This window comes from Lynx canadensis, chromosome A3, assembly GCF_007474595.2.
Source record: "Lynx canadensis isolate LIC74 chromosome A3, mLynCan4.pri.v2, whole genome shotgun sequence".
In the NCBI taxonomy this organism is placed as follows: Eukaryota; Metazoa; Chordata; class Mammalia; order Carnivora; family Felidae; genus Lynx; species Lynx canadensis.
The window spans coordinates 80841969-80861538 of record NC_044305.1 but is presented as its reverse complement, the minus strand read 5'-3'; the positions used below and the strand labels follow the sequence as shown (position 1 = coordinate 80861538).

Here is a 19570-nt window from a genome sequence, read left to right as displayed (position 1 = left end):
TCCCTTCTCCCTGCGCTCTTCGCGGATTGCAAAGTAGTCCCTGAGGGCCGGCAGCTGTGATTGGAAGACAGCGATGAGCAGAAGATTTGTGCTTAAGGGAAAGGACCTGCCTGATGGCGCCCAGCAATTGGTGGGAGGGGAGGCATGTGGAACTTGAGGGAGGAGATACAGATCTGTTAGCTACATCCCCCGTACGTACGCATCTGAGGCTTATCTTATTCCCAAGGGTAAATGTGTGAAGCAAAGAGACCTTCCGCTGCGTAAATCGGTTTGACCCGGAAACAAAATCTTTTTAAAAACTATTTGCACCCTGGAGGGGCGGGCGGAATTGACGTGTCGCGAAGTCTGGAAGGCTTCTCAGGTTGCTAAGCGACGAGGCGGGAGAGCGCGCGCACGCACGGGCCGCTGGGGAGTACTTGGGGGGATTGTGGCTGCCGCAGCTCCGAAACGCTGGAGACAGAGCTAGCGTGCCGTGGCCAGCACGGTCTCCTTCCTTACTTGCCAGGGGACGCTCCTCTGTGGTAGTGTCGGGTGACGAGGTGAGCAGTTTGTGGGGACGCTCCTTTGAGGTGGCCAGGGGCCGCACGTCTGCCCTACTCCAGAGGCTGGTGAACCAGGGCCCGAGGGCTAGGGGTTTTCTGTTAACCTGAGGGTCCAGAATGCCGGGTAGGCGCCGGCCTGCTTTGCTTTTATCTACCCGGGCGCTTACCTACTGGGCAGTGCCCGCGAGCTCGCCGGTGCCTCAGCGCTGAGTGTTAGGGCAGCAGCGTTCTGGAGGGCGTAGTGTCCTGAAGTTCGCGCCCCCTCTCCTGTGTATGATACAGCTCTTTTAAAGTTAAATAAAAAATAGTGCTTGCCTTGTGGGAAGTGAGCCCTTCCTCTCCTGGAGTTCACAGTTCACGGATCTTTTTCTCTAAGTCCTTGTGAATGTCGACTTTTGCCTATTTTTTGAAAACTGGCCTCTGTATAAGCCATCTTGACCTTTGAATTACGCCAAACCTGAATTTCTAAGGGACATGTAGTACTTGAATGGGAGACACTAGTTGTTTCAGGCAGTGTCTCAGCTGGTGTACAACTCGGGATGTTTTGATTTAAAATTAATGCTGCCCAAGAGAATTGTTGTGCTCCCTGAAACCTTGTTTGATGTGGCTAGGGAAAGGAAGATGTGGTGCTCTGGAATGACGTATATGTAAAGAAAATGAATGCAGTATCTATATTAGATAACATTGCTCTAACTTCTAGTTTTTCTCTATCACTGGTGATTGAATGCCAGGTGGTATCTTTCAGTTTTACTCTCTTCATTTTGGAGGGTTTGCTATTGTAGGAAAGAACTATAGCATTTTACTTTCCAATTTACTTTATCAGTATTACTTATCATAACTGAATGGTTCTCTCTTCTTTGAATCACTTTATTCACTTGTTATTCATATACTTTTCTGGTTTTCCTCTTATGTCACTGGTTGTCTCTTCTCAGGTTTCTTTGCATGTTCTTTTTTGCCTTTGACTTCTTAACATTGCAGTGCCTTTGCTCTTCTATCTACGTCCTAAGTTAATCCCTAAGTGATCTACGTCCTGAGTTGCATGGTTACAAATGTCAAATGCGTAGTTACTTCTGTGTCAAAAAATTCCCAAATTGGTGTTTTGTCCTGAATTCCAGATTCTGTGTTGAACTGCTTACTCGTTATTTCCACTTGATTTCCTAATATGCATCATTTTCACTATTTTACAGTGTTTTCTACTGAGCAATTGTTTATGGAGGTAAAACACCAAGCCCTTTGATATAGATAAAATGACCTTGGATTTCTCTAGTTCTAAGATGTTGGTTGTGAATTGGATTATGAGATTTCAAATGGTAGAGTAGTAAAGAGCTGGGATTGGTTAGATGAAAACTGGTGTGGGGCGCTTGGGTGGCTCAGTCGGTGAAGTGTCCAACTTCTGCTCAGGTCATGATCTCATGGTTTGTGGGTTCGGGCCCCACATCAGGCTCTGCACTGATGGTGTAGAGCTTGTTTAGGATTCTCTCTCTCCCTCTGTCTCTGCCCCTTCCCCCTTTGTGCTCACTCAAAATAAACAAACTTAAAAAAAAAAAAATTGGCCAGGAAAATATAGGGCAAGGGTTTTAGGATGTGGCACCCTATTAAGCTCTGAGAATTCAGAGATTAATATGATACAATTGCTGCCTTTTTGGAGCCCCCATAATAGCAGGGAATACAATTATGTAAATGACAACGTGGTGTGGCCTAGTTAGTGATAAAGAGTTAGCAACTATGGGGTGCCAGGACTTCACAAAGGAGGTGCTGCCTGAATGAAGGCAAATGGATGTTTTTGCCAGGCAGCTAAGATAAGAGGTAGAACCACATTTACTGTTTTATAGGTAGGGTTTTGGTTTGGTGCTAAGAGAGCTGCTTTAAGTTCCTGATTTTTTTTTTTTTTTAACCGAGGCTCCAGAAATGTGTTACCCAAGACTATAGCTGTGAATCACGCAGCTATTAAATTTAAATTAGTTAAAATTAAATATAAAATTAAAAGTCCAGTTCTTTAGTCACACTGGTTAGATTTCAAGTGTCCGAAAGCCACTTGGGACAGAATATTGAACTTTTTCATTATCACAGGAAGTTCTTTTGCACAGCTGTTGGAAGTTAGTGGAAGCAAGGCATCACCCAGAACAGGAACAGCTGCAACATATTTTTGTGGGGTGTTTCTTTTGCCCCTGAGTGTAGAATGGAGTGCATAGCTGTCTGTGCTACTGACTGCACAGGAAGTGTACTGTCAGAGGCAAGAAACTCAATTCTGGTCTTAACCATCGCCTTTCTATTTTGGAAGAACTTTAACAGTCTTGGTGTGTGTCTGTTTGAAAGAATGTTTCCAAACACTGCATTGTCCTGGAGCTTGAACGGACTTAGCAAGCCCAGGGAAGGGGTTGAGAAAGCAGTGTCATTGTCTTGATGACACCAAACAACATCTGCCTGCTGCTCTTTACTATTTTAGAATGCTTGTGTTCCTGCCACATTCTGAGTAGATGGAAGAGTACCTACCACATATGGAAGTGTGAAATAGATTGGCAGGTTCAGACCCCACCAATAATGGGGGTTAGGAGAGAAAGGAGCCCAGTTGGGATATCTTTATACTTGAATGTGTACAACAAGTGCATGTTCATACATGCTTTTAATGAATTGTCATATGTTTTGTTTGGATATATTTGTTTTCTATGACTTACGTCTTTTATGAGTTTTTCCTATTACATGTCTAGCTGGTTTTATAATTGTTTATATTTTCAGATTGGGTTAAACAAACATGCTTTTCGTAAATCAAATTTTACAATAGTTGTGAAATTTCTAAGGAAGGAGAAAGAAGAGAGACATCACTGGACAGTGGCTTGAGGGTGCTTTAAATGTATGGGTAGGTGGAGAAAATATTGGGAATTCATTTTATTTGTTCAACTGTACTCATCACCCAGTTTAACAAAGAATATTACCAATCCCTTCCCAGAGATCATGTGCTGACACACATGCACATATACTCACTCTTGAGTATATAGGTATATTTTGTAGCTATAAAAAGAAAGTTTTTTTATTAAAAACAAATCAACTAATGCCTTTTCTTTTTGAAGTTTATGTATATATTTTGATAGAGAGAGCGTGTGTGAATTGGGGAGGGGCAGAAGGGGAGAGAGAGAGAGAGAGAGAGAGAGAGAGAGTCAGAGAGTCAGAGAGTCAGAGAGTCAGAGAGTCAGAGAGAGAGTCCCAGGCAGGCTCCACACTGTCAGTGTAGAGCCTGATGCAGGGCTTGAAATCATGAACCATGAGATTATGACTTGAGCTAAATGAAGTTGGATGCTTAACTGACTGAGCCACCCAGGTGCCCCAAATAATGCTTTTTCTTATCCCCTACTAACTAGAGATTATGAAATCGTGTCTTATGTTACTGCTAATAGCTTTACATGTAAAAAAAAAAAATGTAAGCACAGACGTATCTACATTTTGTCATAAATATGTCCAAAGACATATACTTATGCCTATGTTTGAAGAAATTAAGACATACAAAAAGACTGCAATGGATCAGTTTATGACTCATAAGAGATAGGAAAGAGTGGGAAGAGCTAGGCCTTGGACAGTATGTCGAAGAATGGGCAGAGCAGGGACAGGAGAATAGGCCAAAAGGAAAACAATTGAATGTGAAGAATTAACATATTGAAGTGAAGGTTAAATGGGAGGAAAAAATAACGTATTAATGTGCATTTTATGTCTTTTTTTAAAGGTTTTTTTTTTTTTAATGTTTGTTTATTTTTGACAGAGAGAGAGAGAGAGAGCGAGAGAGTGAGCCGGAATGTGAGCGGGGGTGGGGCCGAAAGAGTGAGACACAGGATCTGAAGCAGACTCCAGGCTCTAAGCTGTCAGCACAGAGCCTGACTTGGGGCTCGAACTGACAGACTGTGAGATCATGACCTGAACTAAAGTCATATGCTTAATCGACTGAGCCAGCTGGGTGCCCCTTATGTCTTGTACTTTAGCCAATCTTCTTGCTGTTGCTAAAACGTCCTTTGGAGCTGAGAGGTAGTAAATTGCTAACTGACGCACCCCTATACCCACACCTAATTTCTACAATTGTTAAGTGTTTTTTTTTATATTTATCATGTTTCTATACATCTCTTCATGTGAAGTCTTTTTTGATTCCTCAGTCTGATCACTCTTTGTTTTAAATTTTGAATTTAAAAATTATCTGCAAAACTAATTAATGGTGGGGAAAAAATTCACCAACACTGGTTCCCTCTAAGTGGGAGTTGGGGTGGAGATTGACAGCAAATGGGCAAGAAGGAACTTTTTAGGTGACAGTAATTTGCTATGTCTTGATGAGGGTGTGGATTAGAGAGGCGTAGACATTTGCAAAAATCTGCAAGTGAAACATTTAAGATTTGTACATTTCATATTTGTAAATTTTCTCTTAAAAACTGTAAAAATTATTAAGCTCTAGCTAATGATAGTTATGCTGAAATATTTAGGGATGAAACATACTTATGTCTGCAGCTTTCTTTGAAATGCATCAGGGATGCCTGGCTGGCCTAGCCTGTGGAGCATGTGACTCTTGATCTCAGGGTTGTGAGTTCAAGCCCCACATTGGGCATAAAGATTACTTGAAAATAAAACCTTTTAAAAAATTTAAAAAAATATAAGATGGATTGATGGATATATAGGGGGATGAATAGTTATGTCCATACAAAGTTATAATATAGATAAAGCAAATATAGTTACAGGAAATACTGTATAGTAAAATGTTAATTTTAGAATTTAGGTGGTAGTCACTGTGCAATGCTCTCAACTTTTCTGTATTAGACTGATGCTTTCTCTGAGTTCAGAGACTCTTATACATCAATGTATGCCTCATAGAGCACAACATGATGTCTTCCTCAAAATCGGTACAAGAGAAATGTCTTCAAAATTGCTATTGTGGAGTCTTGAAGACTAACAATCTTGGCTTAATGAACCCAATCAGTTTCAAACTTTTCTAGCCAAGCAGAAATTTTGTAAATGCAAATTATGTTGAAGAATGATTAGAAGTTGTTGTAGAGTACTGAGCATATCTGAAATTTCACAGATGTTGACACTTTAATAAAAATTTATATATTACCAATTTTTGGTAAATAGCTTATTCACTTGTATACCAACTCATTTAGCTAAATTATCAGGCTTAACCTATAGGCAGAATTAAGAACAGTTTCAATTATAAAATATACATGTAGCAAAATTATTTTTTTAGTTCAGTATGATGTATTTATTGTCTAGTATGCTTGGTTTCCCTGTGGAATATAGTTGGCTCCATCTAAATGAAACTACTGAGATCTGTAGATGGAGGCCCAGAAAATGGGCATGTATTATTCTTACTGGTTTATGTTACACGATGCTTATTTTAAGATAGGAAGTTGTAAACTGTCCCCAAAAGATGGGATTGACTGGGTAAGGCTGGCTGTCCATAGCCTTGTTTCTAAATCTAAGACCTCTGTTTCCTTTTTACATTTCAGTGCCTTAATTCCCAAGTCTGGTTTTGTAATACCCTCTTATATTTGGTGAAGTTTAATTTTAAAGAATCGTGGTACATAGGAATTTAGTTATAGTTCAATTTAATATATAGCCCCTAGAAATGAATCAAGTTTTCATGACTTGCCGCTGAGATTTTTCATGTTATGTCTTAGTTGGTCTGTCCAGTTCATATAAAAAGGACTCGAAATTAAGGGAGGTGTTATTTTTTTATAGGCCCCCATAAATTTAATCATATTGTTTTACATTTTACAAAAATCAGATAGTGAATATGTATATTACATATGTATCATCCTGAAGTAGAGTATTATCCTCAGTTTAAGAAACTCAATTTCAAGAGTTGTGATTTGTTCAGATTCTTCTAGCCATATCTAGAAAAGATCTTCTTACATTAAGAAAGCAAACTACATATCCCCTCATACATTTAAAAATTAACATCTAAAATGCATGATGTTTATACAATTATAAAAATTGTAATTTCCAATGTATTATGAATATTGAATTAAAAAAAAAAAACAACTGTTAGATCATTCTTTAAAAAACATGCAGCGGGTGGGTACCTGAGTGGCTCAGTGGGTTCAGTGTCTGCCTTTTGATTTCGGCTCAGGTCATGATCTCATGCTTTGTGAGATCAAGCCTCTTGCCTGGGATTCTCTCTGTCTCCCTTTCTCTCTACCCCTCCCTTGCTCTCTCTCCCTCTCTCTCTCAAAATAAACTTTAAAAAAATGCAGTGGAATGTAAATATCTTCCTACCATTGTCCTTTTAAAAAAATAGGTAAATATGTCTTCTTTGACGGTCAAAAGTTGAGGTTTCTATACATTGCTAATCTCAAACTTCCAATTTTATCTTACTTTAATGTAGTTTAATGCTAAAAAAGTCTTTTATGAGTGTGTTATCATAGTGTTTTATGACAAAAATATGAATATAAATTGAATCTAGATTTTTTTTTAAATTTATCACTTATGGCTGTTGGTATAATAAACTTGTCATCACAGTTAATCACATACAGTGTATCAAAACAAATGTTGCAAATTTAGATACTTATTAAAAATTAAAAGTATAAATTTAATGGGGTGTATCTCAATGGATGGGACTTTTTCTCCCCTGATTAGTTTATATATATGTGGATGATTATTACTTGTGTTTAGAATGAGATTGGATTCAGTTTCAAATTTATTACTGTTTTCCAGAGTTATAGTTGTAAGTGCTTAGAAACCTTACTCACATAAATAAGAAGATGAGAATTCTTAGAACTCCTTCTATGTCGTTTGCAAAACAAAGTCATGTAGAGGCCTGTAATCAGAAATTGTTTTCAGTGATCTAACTGATTTGGGCCGTTTCTTCAATTTGTCTGAAAACAGAAAATTGAAAACTACCTGACTTTCAAAAATATTTATTACTTATTCAGAGCTTTACTAAAATTTGCCTAATGTTATACAGTCCCTCTTTGATTTAGAGTTACCTTGATTAATTCAATATGCTCTGAAAGTGTTAGGAAAAATTGAAATAGAATTTTATTAACACCTTCCCCAAACAATATTTGTAATTAAATGCTTTCATCTTACCATATTCCTTAAATATGTTTTTGTCAAAGCCTTGAGGTGGTTTATTTGCTCATTGAATTTTCAGTTTTGGATAAAATACTGCCGTATAATCTAATTGTTGAAACCCAGTCAAATAAGATTGACTTACTTTTAATAAAAGTACGACTTCATTTTGAATTAAATTAATGCCCATTAATACCAATTTTGAAAAATACTATAAAAACCACTGAGAAATAAATTGTGGCATGCCTTTGGAAGAGATTATTAAACCAATAAAGTCAAAGTTAAGATGATGCAGAGATGAAATATGGTTTAAAATAACTGATTAAAGTGATGATAATGCTGTTCCTAATTGTTTAATTTATAATAAAGTGATATAAAGTAGATCTAAAAATATAAATTATTTATGAATTGAAGAAAATGATAAATGGTGTCGTATTCCTTCGGCATATGGGTATCAAACTCAAAGCTTTTGAGCTGCAGAGAACTTAAGAATCATATATACAAGTTAGAAGTAAATACATAAATTTTGATAGACTTTTTATACCTCAACCAATCATTTCACAGTCAAACTTTGCCTAATCTCATGATCTATGATCATCTCATGATCAGTCTCATGATCTCATGAATCTATTCTTGATTTATAGTGAATTTTCTAAGGGAGAGTTTTCATAACCAGAAATCTCATGTAGTCCTATAGCAGAATAGGACATCTTCATACTCCAAGGAGGCCACAGACATGTGTGCCCCCTCCCCCCTTCCAGTTCAGATACATACAATCACAGTCAACTGACTGGTGGTTCATGGCCTTGTTCTCTTTATAGTTCCTTGTTAGATTAACGAACACATTAGCACTGATTAGTTCATAAGTTACCTTTCACAGGTAATGCAGTATGTTACAAGAGAGGATTTTTGTTCTGGTGGGCATATTAGCATATTTCCAATTATACTAATAATAAGGTTGTCTTCTCTGCCTTCTTAGAGAATCAACTCTGGTAATAATTAATGTCAAGTAGTACAAATGTCATTGCAATTCATTGTGAGTTTGAATCTCCAGGTGGTTTCTGAATCATTCGCTTTTGTTAAGGCAACAAACAATAGAGCATTAATCTATTATGCTGGATTTGGAGATGTTTTTAACATTTTTTTCCAGTTCAGCATTATTTAGGTAATGTTTAATTAAAATTACAGAAAATATTTAAAATACCATTCTAACAACATCCAACAGAGCTATTGAAGGAGTATTAAGTTTCAAATCCTTAAAATTGAATGTTGGCTCTTGATACTCCAGGTATTTTGGAGCTTACAAGATTTTACACTTACACAGTAAGAAATTAACCTCATTAATTTTACTTATAGCATATATAAAATTGGTATGATTCTGGTTAAAAATCATTCATTTTGATGTTTTCTTTAATGAACAATAATTAAAGCTCTTTATGTAACAATTTTGTTATAATCTGATTGTGTTTCATTGAAACCAGCAAAGTAATTTTTAGAGAGAAATCTTAAGGTGCCTTTGCTATTTTAAGTATCCGCACATTTAGAAATATGTGTTTTGCATAGCATCCATTCAATTGATAAAGAGCCATTGTAGATTATAGTGTGATTAAAAACAGGATCTCTTAAAAAGCAAGATTAAGACTTGTAAAATAAATCAGGGATTAAATTATTATAAAGGTTTTTTTTTTTTTTTTTTTTTACTATGGTAAAATATGTATAAGATTTACCATCTTAGCTATTTTTAAGTATACAGTTCAGTGGTATTACATATCTTTATAATTTTTAGCAACCATCATTATCCATTCCCATAACATTTTCCATGTATTTTTAGTTTTTTAATTCTTATTTCTGAGAGAGAGCACGCACAAGAGGGGAAGAGGGGCAGAGGGAGAGAGAGAGAAAGAGTGAGAGAGAGGGAGAGAGAGACAATCTTCAGCAGGTTTCATGCTCAGTATGGAGCCCGATGTGGGGCTTGATTCCATGACCCTGGGATCATGACCTGAGCTGAAATCGAGTCAGATGCTCAGCCAACTGAGCTACCCAAGTGACTTACACTTTCATCTTGTAAAGCTGAAACTCTATACCTGTTAAACAATAACTCTTCCATTTCTCCCTGTACCCAGCCCATGGCAACCACCATTACAATTTCTGTCTTTATAATCTTGAGTACTCCAAGCACCCCGCATAAGTGGAATCATATAGCACACTAAAACCTTGGTTTGCGAGCATAATTCATTCTGGAAACTTTGTTCTGGAAATGTGTTTGTAATCAAAGCACTCGTATATCAAAGCAAATTTCCCCATAAGAAATAATGGAAACTCAAATGATTTGTTACACAATCCAAAAATATTCATATAAAAATGATTACAATACTGTAATATAATACAAAATAATAAAGTAAATACAAAATATAAAGAAAAATAAATTAACCTGCACTTACCTTTGAAAACCTTAATGGCTAGTGTGCAGGAGACAGGAGAGAGGGAGGTTATTGTGTAGGATGACTTTCACTATCAGATACGGAATCATTGCTATCTACTGGATCAATGGAATCTTTTTCTGCATGGGGGCCATTATATATGCTTGCATGGATGTTGACTACAGTTCGGTATTAATAAACTCTTGTCATATACTGTAATGTAACTGGCAATAAAGTAGCAGAGGAAATGGTCTATATCTGCAGGCAGCCTGACCTAGAATGAAACAAAACATTCCTAAGGTTACTCTTGTATGGAAAAGCAAAGGACTGGCCAAAGGTGCTCTGAAGTGATAAAAAATATACTAGTGCTGGTGTGGGCACCTTCCAATGTTCTGAAAAACCACTGATTTCTGCCAAATGCCGTGGTCTGAGAGTGAGCATGGGAGATGACCATCCACAATCCCCCAGCAAGAGAGCGAAAAGAACCATTGGCTCAGTTGATCGTGTGACATTCAGCGTCATATATTACCCATATTGCAAGACATTACTCGTTTTCAAGTTAAAATTTATCAGAAATGTTTGCTGTTCTTGCGGAACACTTGCAGGACAAGTTACAATCCAAGTTTTTACTGTAATTGTCTTTTGTTACTGTTTTTTTTCACTTAGTATAATGTCCTCAAGGTTCATCCATGTTGTAACATATTGCAGAATTTTCTTCTTTTTAAAGGCTAGCTAATATACCACTGTATGTGTATGTCACATTGTGCTTATCCGTTCATCAGTTGATGGACCCTTGGTTTGCTTCCACGTTTTAGCTACAGTGAATAATGTTGCTATAAACATGGGTATACAAATACCTTTTTGAGATTCTGCTTTCAGTTCTTTTAGATAAATACTCAAATGGAATTGCTGGATCATATGGTAACTCTCTTCGTAATTTTTCAAGAAACCATCGTATTGCTTTCCGTTAACAGCTGTTCCATTTTACATTCCTACCAGCATTGCATGAGGGTTCTGATTTCTCCACATCCTTCCCAAAATATATTTTCTGTTTTTTTTTTTTGATAGTAGCCATCCTAATGGGTATGAGATTATACCTTATTGTGGTTTTGATTTGCATTTCCCTAATGATTAGTGATATGAGCATCTTTACATGTGTTTATAGACCATATATCTTCTTTGGAGAAATGTCTACTAAAATTTTTGCCCATTTTTAAATTGGATTTTGTTTTTAAAGTTTAATTTTTTAAAGTAATCTTTATACACATTGTGGGGCTTGAACTCACAACCCCAAGATCCAGAGTCGTATGCTCTACTGATATAGCTAACCAGGTGCCTGTTTGGTTTTGTTTTTGTTGAGTTTTAGAATTTATAGATTCTGGATAGTAATCTCTTACCAGACATATGATTTGCAAATATTTTCTCACATTGTGTGGGTTGACATTTACTCTATGGATAGGCTCTCTTTTTTTTTTTTTTAGTATTTTTTTAATAAACTTTTTCAGATAATTGTGGATATTCATCATTAATACTACGTTAAAACCACACACATGGTAATTTCTCAAAGGTTATTTGCAAAATGGAAACTGAAACAATTATCGTTGAATATTTCCTATTTGATTACATTAAAAATCTATGTGCTTTTCTTGTACATTGAATGGGTCAATGTGTGACTTTTTAATTTAAATATGTATTTATTTTGAGAAAGAGCGAGGGAGATTGCGAGAGAGCATGAGTGGGGGAGGGGCAGACAGAGAGGGAGAGAGAGAATCCCAAGCAGGCTCTGTGCTGTAAGCCTGGAGCCTGACGTGGGACTCAGTCCCATGGACCATGAGTTCGTGACCTGGCTGAAATCAAGAATTGGACATTTAACCAACTGAGCCACCAGGCACCCTCAATGCGTGACTTTTAAAGTAATTGTTTCATTAAGGATAGTGGTTTTTGATGTCCAAGATTTTAAAATTTTCATGTAGTCCAGTTTGTCTATTTTTTTCTTTTGTTACTTGGGCCTTTGGCATCCTATCCAAGAAATCATCACCAAATCTAATGTCATAAAGCTTTTGTCCTATGTATGATTTTAAGAATTTTATTGTCTTAGGTCTTACACTTAGGTCCTTGATCCATTTTCAGTTAATATTTGTATATGATGTTAGGTAAGGGTCCAGCTTTATTTTTTTGCCTGTGCATATCCAGGTTTGTTGAAAAGACTCCTTACTGAGTGGTCTTAGCACCCTTGTCAAAAGTCATTTGACCATATATGTAAGAGTTTATTTCTGGACTTTCTATTCTATTCCATTGATCTGTATATCTACGTAGTAGTCTATATATGCCGATACTATAATTACTGTAGCTTTGTAGTAAGTTTTGAAATGAAGAAGTATGAGCCCTCTAGGTTTTTTCTCTTCCTCTCTTTTTTTCAATTGTTTTGGCTCTGCAGTCCTAGAGGTTCCATATGAATTTTAAGGTGAGTTTTACCATTTCTGCACAATATGTCATTGGGATTGCATTGAATCTGTAGACTGCTTTGGGTTGTATTGACATTTTAACTAAATTAAAGTCTTCCAGTCCATAAACATGGGATGTATTCCCATTTATTTATGTTGTCTTTAATTGCTTTTTTTTTAATGTTTATTTTTGAGAGAGAGAGAGATTGTGTGCAGGTGCATTCAGGGGAGGAACAGAGAGAGAGGGAGACAGAGGATCTGAAGTGGGCTCTGCTCTGACTGCAGAGTTCCTGATGTGGAGCTAGAACCCACGAACCGCAGGATCATGATCTGAGTCCAAGTTGGATGCTTAACCTGCTGAGCTATCCAGGTACCCCTTGTCTTTAATTTCTTTCAGCAGTGTTTCCTAGTTTTCATTGAACAAGTCTTTCACCTCCCTGATTAAGTTAATTCCTAAGTGTTTTGTTCTTTTTGATGCTGTTGTAAATGGAATTTATTTTATAATTTCCTTTTCAGATTGTTCATTGTTGGCATACAGAAATGCAACTAGTGTTTGTTGGCTTTATGTCCTGCTACTTTATTAGTTCTGAGAGCTGTTTTGTGGATAGGGTTTTCTAAATATAAAATCATTATTTGCAAGCAGGTCATATGACTTCTTCCTTTCTCATTTGTATGCCTTTTTTTCCCCTTGCCTAATTGCTTCTCCAGTACTGTGTTGAGTAGAAATGGTGAAAGGTAGGCATGTTGCCTTGTTTCCAATCTTAGAGGAAAAGCTCTAAGATCTAAGTTTTTAAGTCTTTCACCATTAAGTATGATGTTTGCTGTGGGTTTTTCATATGTGGCTTTTATTATGTTGAGGAAGTTTCCTTTTATTTCTAATTTGTTAAGTGTTGTTATCATGAAAGGATGTTGAATTTTGTAAAATGTTATTTCTCCATCAATTGAGATGATCATGTGCTTTTTTTCCTTCATGTTGATGTGTGTATTATATGGATTTTCATATGTTGAACCATCCTTACATTAATCCCACTTGGTCATGGAGTTACCTTTTTAATATGCTGCTGAATCCTGTTTGCTAGTATTTTGTTGAGGATTTTTACACCATTGTTCATAAGAAATATTGATCTATAATTTTCTCACAGTGTCTTTGTTTGGCTTTGGTATCAGTATTATGCTGGTCTGTTTAGAATGAGTTAGAAAGTGTTAGCTTTTCTTCAATTTTTGGGAAAGTTTGAGAAGAATTGATTCATTTCTTTTTAAATGTTTGGTAGAATTCACCTGAGACAGCTAAGCAGCAGGATTTTTCTTTACTGGGAGATTTTTATTACTGATTCAATCTCCTTAAGAGTTATAGGTCTATTCAGATTTTCTTCATGATTTAATCTTGGTAGGCTTTGTGTTTCTATGAATTTGTTCATTTTATCTACATTATCCAATTTTTTGGCATACAGTTGTTCATAGTAGTTTCTTGTAATACTTTTAATTTCTGTAGAATCAGTAGTAATGTCCTCCTTTCCATTCTGATTTTGAGTAATTTGAATCTTCTCTCCTTTTTTTCTTTGTCCATCTAGCTAAAAGTATGTTAATTTGGTCAATCTATTCAAAGAATCAACTTTTTGTTTCATTGATTTTCTCTATTGCCTTTCTATTCTTTATTCATTTATCTCTAATCTTTATTATTTCCTTCCTTTTGTGAGCTTTGGGTTTAGTTTTGTTCTCCTTTTTCTGGTTTCTTAAGTTGTAAACTTAGATTGTTAATTTTTAAAATCTTGTTTAATCTTTTTTTTTTTTTTTTTTTTTTTTTTAACGTAAGCATGTATAGCTCTATTTTCCCCCTTAGCACTGCTTTGGTACATTCCATAATTTTTGGTATTTGGTGTTTTTATTTATTTCTAAGGATTTTCTAATTTCTATTGTGATTTCTTTTTTTTTAATTTTAATGTTCGTTTTTGAGAGAGAGAGACAGAGAGTGAGTGGGGGAGGGGCAGAGAGAGGGAGACACAGAATCCAAAGCAGGCTTCAGGCTCTGAGCCTGATGCAGGGCTCAAACCCACAAACTGTGAGATCATGACCTGAGCCGAAGTCGGATGTTTAACCGACTGAGCCACCCAGGCGCCCCTTGTGATTTCTTTTTTGAAATATTAGTTGTTTAAAAGTATATTAATTTCCATAATTTTGTGAATATTCTAGTTTGATTTTTGTTTTTGATTTCTAACTTCATTTTGTTGTGGCCAGAGAACATAGTTTGTATGATATCTTTTTAAACATATTGATACTTAATCTGTGGCATAATATATGTTGTATCCTGGAAAATGTCCCACATGCACTGGAGAAGGATGTGTGTGCCATTGTTTTTGGGTAGAGTGTTCTGTAATATGTCTGTTAGATTTAGTTTGGTTTATTGTATTAAGTGGTCTGCCCAGTGCAGTGGTTCTATCCATTATTTGTGAGTTGAGTATTGTATTTCTCCCTTAAACTCTGTCAGTTTTTGCTTCATATATTTTGAATGTCATTAAATGTATAAATATTTGTAATGTTACATCTTTTTGCTATATTGAAGCTTTTATTAATAATATACAATGTCCTTCTTTGTCTCTTACCTTTTTGGATTTAAAGTCTGTTTTGCGTGATTTAATATAGCCACCCTGCTCTCTCTTGGTTGCTGTTTGCATAGAATCTTTTTTTCATTCTTTCACTTTCTGTCACTTGTTTGTGTCTTTGGGTCTTAAGTGGGTCTCCTGAAGACAGCATACAATTGGGACATATATTTTTATTCATTCTTTTATTCTCTGTCTTTTCTTTGGAAAGTTTAATACACTTACACATGAAGTAGTAACTGGTAAAGAGGGAGTTTTGTCCCTCTGTATGTCTTCAGTATTTTTGTCCCTCACTTCCTGAATTGTTCTTTTATGTTTAGTTGATTTTTTTTTTTTTTTTTGGTAGGGAAATGTTAAATTCCTTTTTCATTTTCTTTTATGTATATTGTATAGTTAATTTCTTTGTGATTACCATGGGGAATGTATTTCACATCCCAAAGTCATAACACTGTAATTTGAATTTATAACTAGCTTAACTCTAGTAACATACAAAAACTTTACAGTTCTACCTCCATCCTTTTGGTTGTTGATGTCACATTGTGTGATCTCAAATATAAACAATTCTTGTAAATGCATTAGTATCCTAAATTATATAGAAAACAAGATTTGGAGTTACAAACCTAAGTTATAGTAATAATAGCTTTTATACTAATTCAGTATTTTTTTCCCTTTTAAATGTATTAGTCATTTAAATCATGCAGAAAACAAAAAGTGCAGTTACAGACCATTGTTACATATACCAGCTTTTATAATTGCTCAAGTATTTACCTTTATGGATATCTTTTTTTCCCCATATGGCTTTAAATTACCGTCTAGTGTCTTTTCATTTCACTTGCAGGATTCCCTTGAACCTTTATGCATGGCTGGTCTAGTGGTCATGAATACCCTCAATTTTGTTTGGGAATATCTTAATTTCTCTTTCACTTTTGAAGGACAGTTTTGCCAGATATTGGGTTCTTGGTTGTCAATTTTTTTTCGTTAGCACTTTGAATATATTTGCCCACTATGTTCTAGCCTCCAAAGTTTCTGGTGAGAAATCTGTATATAAACTTATGGAGGATTCCTTGGATGTGATGACTCGCTCTCTTTTGCTTTCAAGATTCTCTATCTTTTCAAAGTTTGATTATAATGTATGTCTGTGTGGGTCTTTGAATTCATCTTACTTGGAGTTTGTTGACTTCCTGGAAGTGTATTTCATGTCTTTTTTCAAATTTGGGAAGTTTTTGGCTATTATTTCTTCAATTATTCTCTTTCCTGTTTTTCTCCTTATCTTCTGCTTCTGGGATTCCTATGATGCATATGTTGGATTGATTGATGGTATCCCAGGCTCTGTTCCTTTTCTTTAGGCTCTGTTCACTTTTCTTCAATTTTTTTTTCTTTTTGTTTCTGAGGCCTCAGTAATTTCTATTGTTCTATTTTCAAGTTCACTGATTCTTTTTTCTTTATATTCAGGTCGGCCTTTGAATCTATCTAGTGGATTTTTCATTGCAGTTACTGTACTTTTCAGGTCCGTAACTTAATTTTGGTTTGTTTTAGGTTTTCTATGTCTTTTTTTTGGTATTTCCGTTTTGTCCCCCCCCCCCCTTTTTTTTTTAAACTTTCTCTACATCTTTCTTTGGTTCTTCGGGCATATTTAAGACCATTGTTTTGAAGTTTTTTGTGTAGTATATTTGCCAGTAGGTCTTTCAGGGACAGTTTCTCTTAGTTGTTTCTGTTGAATGGGCTATACTTTCCTGTTTCTTTGTATGGCTTGTGATTTCTTGTTTAATACTAGACATTTGCAACTAATAATGTGGTAACTCTGGAAATTGAATTCTCTGCTTTTCCCAGAGTTTGCTGTTGTTGTTTAAAATGTAGGCTGTTTCTGTACTGAGGATCAGACCGAGGTATAGACTTAATGTCTGCTCAGGTCTTTTCTGAGCCTTTCTCTGGGCATTCATGGTCACTTTCTAATTTTCCTTGTATATGTAGTAATTTTGATGTTCTATTCTTAAATGTCTGGCTCCCAAAAGAGTTTGAAAAAGCAGAAAAATGAAGAGGGGGGAAAATGGGCATTGGTCTTTTAAATCCTTTGGAAATCACTTCAGCATTGGGGAAGGGGCTTGCAACAATGAAGGGAGGTGCAACAAGAATGGGTGTCTGCCTCTTTGTACTTTTGTGAGAAGAAGCAGTAATCAGTTATCAGTTTTTGGAGGACAGAATTGTTGTTGTTGTTGTTGTTGTTGTTTTAACTCCACCTGTCTCCAGGAAGCTGTGTACAAGCTGCTCCAGGAGCACATGTACAGCTGGCTGCCACATGGCTAAGACTAGAGGATTGGGTAGCTGCTACTGTGCAGAAAGTTGAGATGGACTGAAGGTAACAAAACTGCCCATTCAGATCTTCTGAAAGTTGCAAACTTGTATCTGACTCCAGACATCCAAAACAGTTACATGAGACAGATCCTGCCAGTGTAATTGTTGCGGAAGTAGGGAGATAGTTCTGGTGTTTCCTACTCCACCATCTTCCCAGAATCCTCTCCGCATACTTTTAAACTGAAGGATTATACTGATCTAAATAGTTACTAGTTGACTAATAGTTACTAGTTAAAGTTTGGATTGTATTCTTTTTTTTTAAATGCAAGAATAATATTAACTATCTTGGAAATTATTTGGTTTAGGTGACATGCAAAACATTTTTTTGCAAATACTCTCAAATAGCTTCTACAGTGAATACAGAGTATTTTAAAAATTATTATTACATTCACTTCAGTGGGTCTTAAACATAGTAATTCCAAAATCAAATTTAGTCGTGAAAGAAAAAAAAGTTCTTATAATTTAATTTAAAGTTGTAGTCACAATTGGAAATGCTTTATTACTAATTTTTAAAAAATATTTTTAAATTTTTTTTTTTTTTCAACATTTATTTATTTTTGGGACAGAGAGAGACAGAGCATGAACGGGGGAGGGGCAGAGAGAGAGGGAGACACAGAATCGGAAACAGGCTCCAGGCTCTGAGCCATCAGCCCAGAGCCTGATGCGGGGCTCGAACTCACGGACCGCGAGATCGTGACCTGGCTGAAGTCGGACGCTTAACCGACTGCGCCACCCAGGCGCCCCTAAAAAATATTTTATACACACATAATTTATACACATCCCAGCATATTTAGCTATAAAATATTTGACTAGATTTTCAGGAATGGTGAAGTACAGGGTATCTTAACAGGATGAAAGTTATAGTCATGTGATTATCATATAACGAAGTTGCTATGAGAAGTCAAGAGGTAGAATTGACTGGAACCAGTTGCTAGAACCGACTCTTGTAACTTCATGTAAAACAAGGTAAAATATTATCCATCCACTTTTTGATAAGTGGTTGTTTCCAGGACTATGAGACTTTTTCTTTTAAGTAGATGGAAGGGAATTTATTTGTTTTAACAATACTGCCTAGCTATGTGATCTTGAACAAGTTTCTTGGTCTCTATAAGCCTCAGTTTATCAATGAAAAGGGGATCATAGCACAAGAATGACCATAAAACCTGGAAACATCATGTAGCAACTCCTACAGCTATTCCTTTCGATCTGGAGATGTATAGGAATGTTCATAAGCAGTTTCTAAGAGCAAAACTCTAAGCACCCATTTGTCCATCAGTAGGAGAATGAATGAATATATTGAAAATGAATGGACCATAACTATATACACCAATATGGATGGATATCAAAAATGCAATGTCGAGTGAAAAAAGCAAATCACATAATATATAGAGTATGATCCTATTTTTATGAAATTTAAAAATATGTAAAAATCCTATTTAGGGTTTCATACACATCTAGTAAAGCCATATAGAATAGCAGAGGAATGATTAATTCAGAAGTGAGTTCTTTGGTGGAGAGTACAAGAGGGTGCAGTAAGGTCTTTATTTTTTTTTTAATTAAAAATTTTTTTTTACTGTTTATTTATTTTAGAGACAGAGCACAAGTGGGGTTGGGGCAGAGAGAGAAGGAGACAGAATCCTAAACAAGCTCCAGGCTCTGAGCTGTCAGCACAGAGCCCATTGCAGGGCTCGAACCCATGAACTATGAGATCATAACCTGGGCTGAAGTCGGAAACTCAACTGACTGAGCCACCCAGGCACCCCATAAGGTCTTTAAATATTGGTAATCTTCTGCTTCTTAAGATGTGTGGGTACATGGGAATTTAATTTATGCATTTGTATGTTTTTAATATATATTTATTACTATTTAAAATATACCTCTGATCACACTTGTTTGATATTTTATAAAAAAAATACATAGTGCTTAGAGTTTTATTTTTTATGGAATAGCACCTTTGAAAAAGATTTATGTCTCTCATTAATTTTCTATCCTAATAGAAAAATTTACATTTTTGTAAATCCCATTTAAGTTTTCAAGGTTACATTTATGTTTTTCTAAATTTTTTAATGTTTATTTTTGAGAGAGAAAGACAGAGCATGGGTCGGGGAGGGGCAGAGAGCAAGGGAGACACAGAATCTGAAGCAGGCTCCAGGCTTTGAGCTGTCAGCTCACAGCCC

General features: G+C 35.9%; 1 protein-coding gene across 1 annotated transcript in view; it reads left to right on the top strand.

Moving 5' to 3' along the window:
- Positions 1–335: 335 nt before the first annotated feature.
- The window catches only part of LOC115510631 (WD repeat containing planar cell polarity effector), a gene marked incomplete at its 5' end in the record, with an annotated part of 394777 nt that continues 375542 nt past the window's right edge, over positions 336–19570 (top strand). The window contains one exon of the mRNA XM_032592776.1: positions 336–539. Coding sequence (XP_032448667.1) covers positions 336–539 — 204 coding nt within the window. The remainder of the gene's footprint in view (positions 540–19570) is intronic.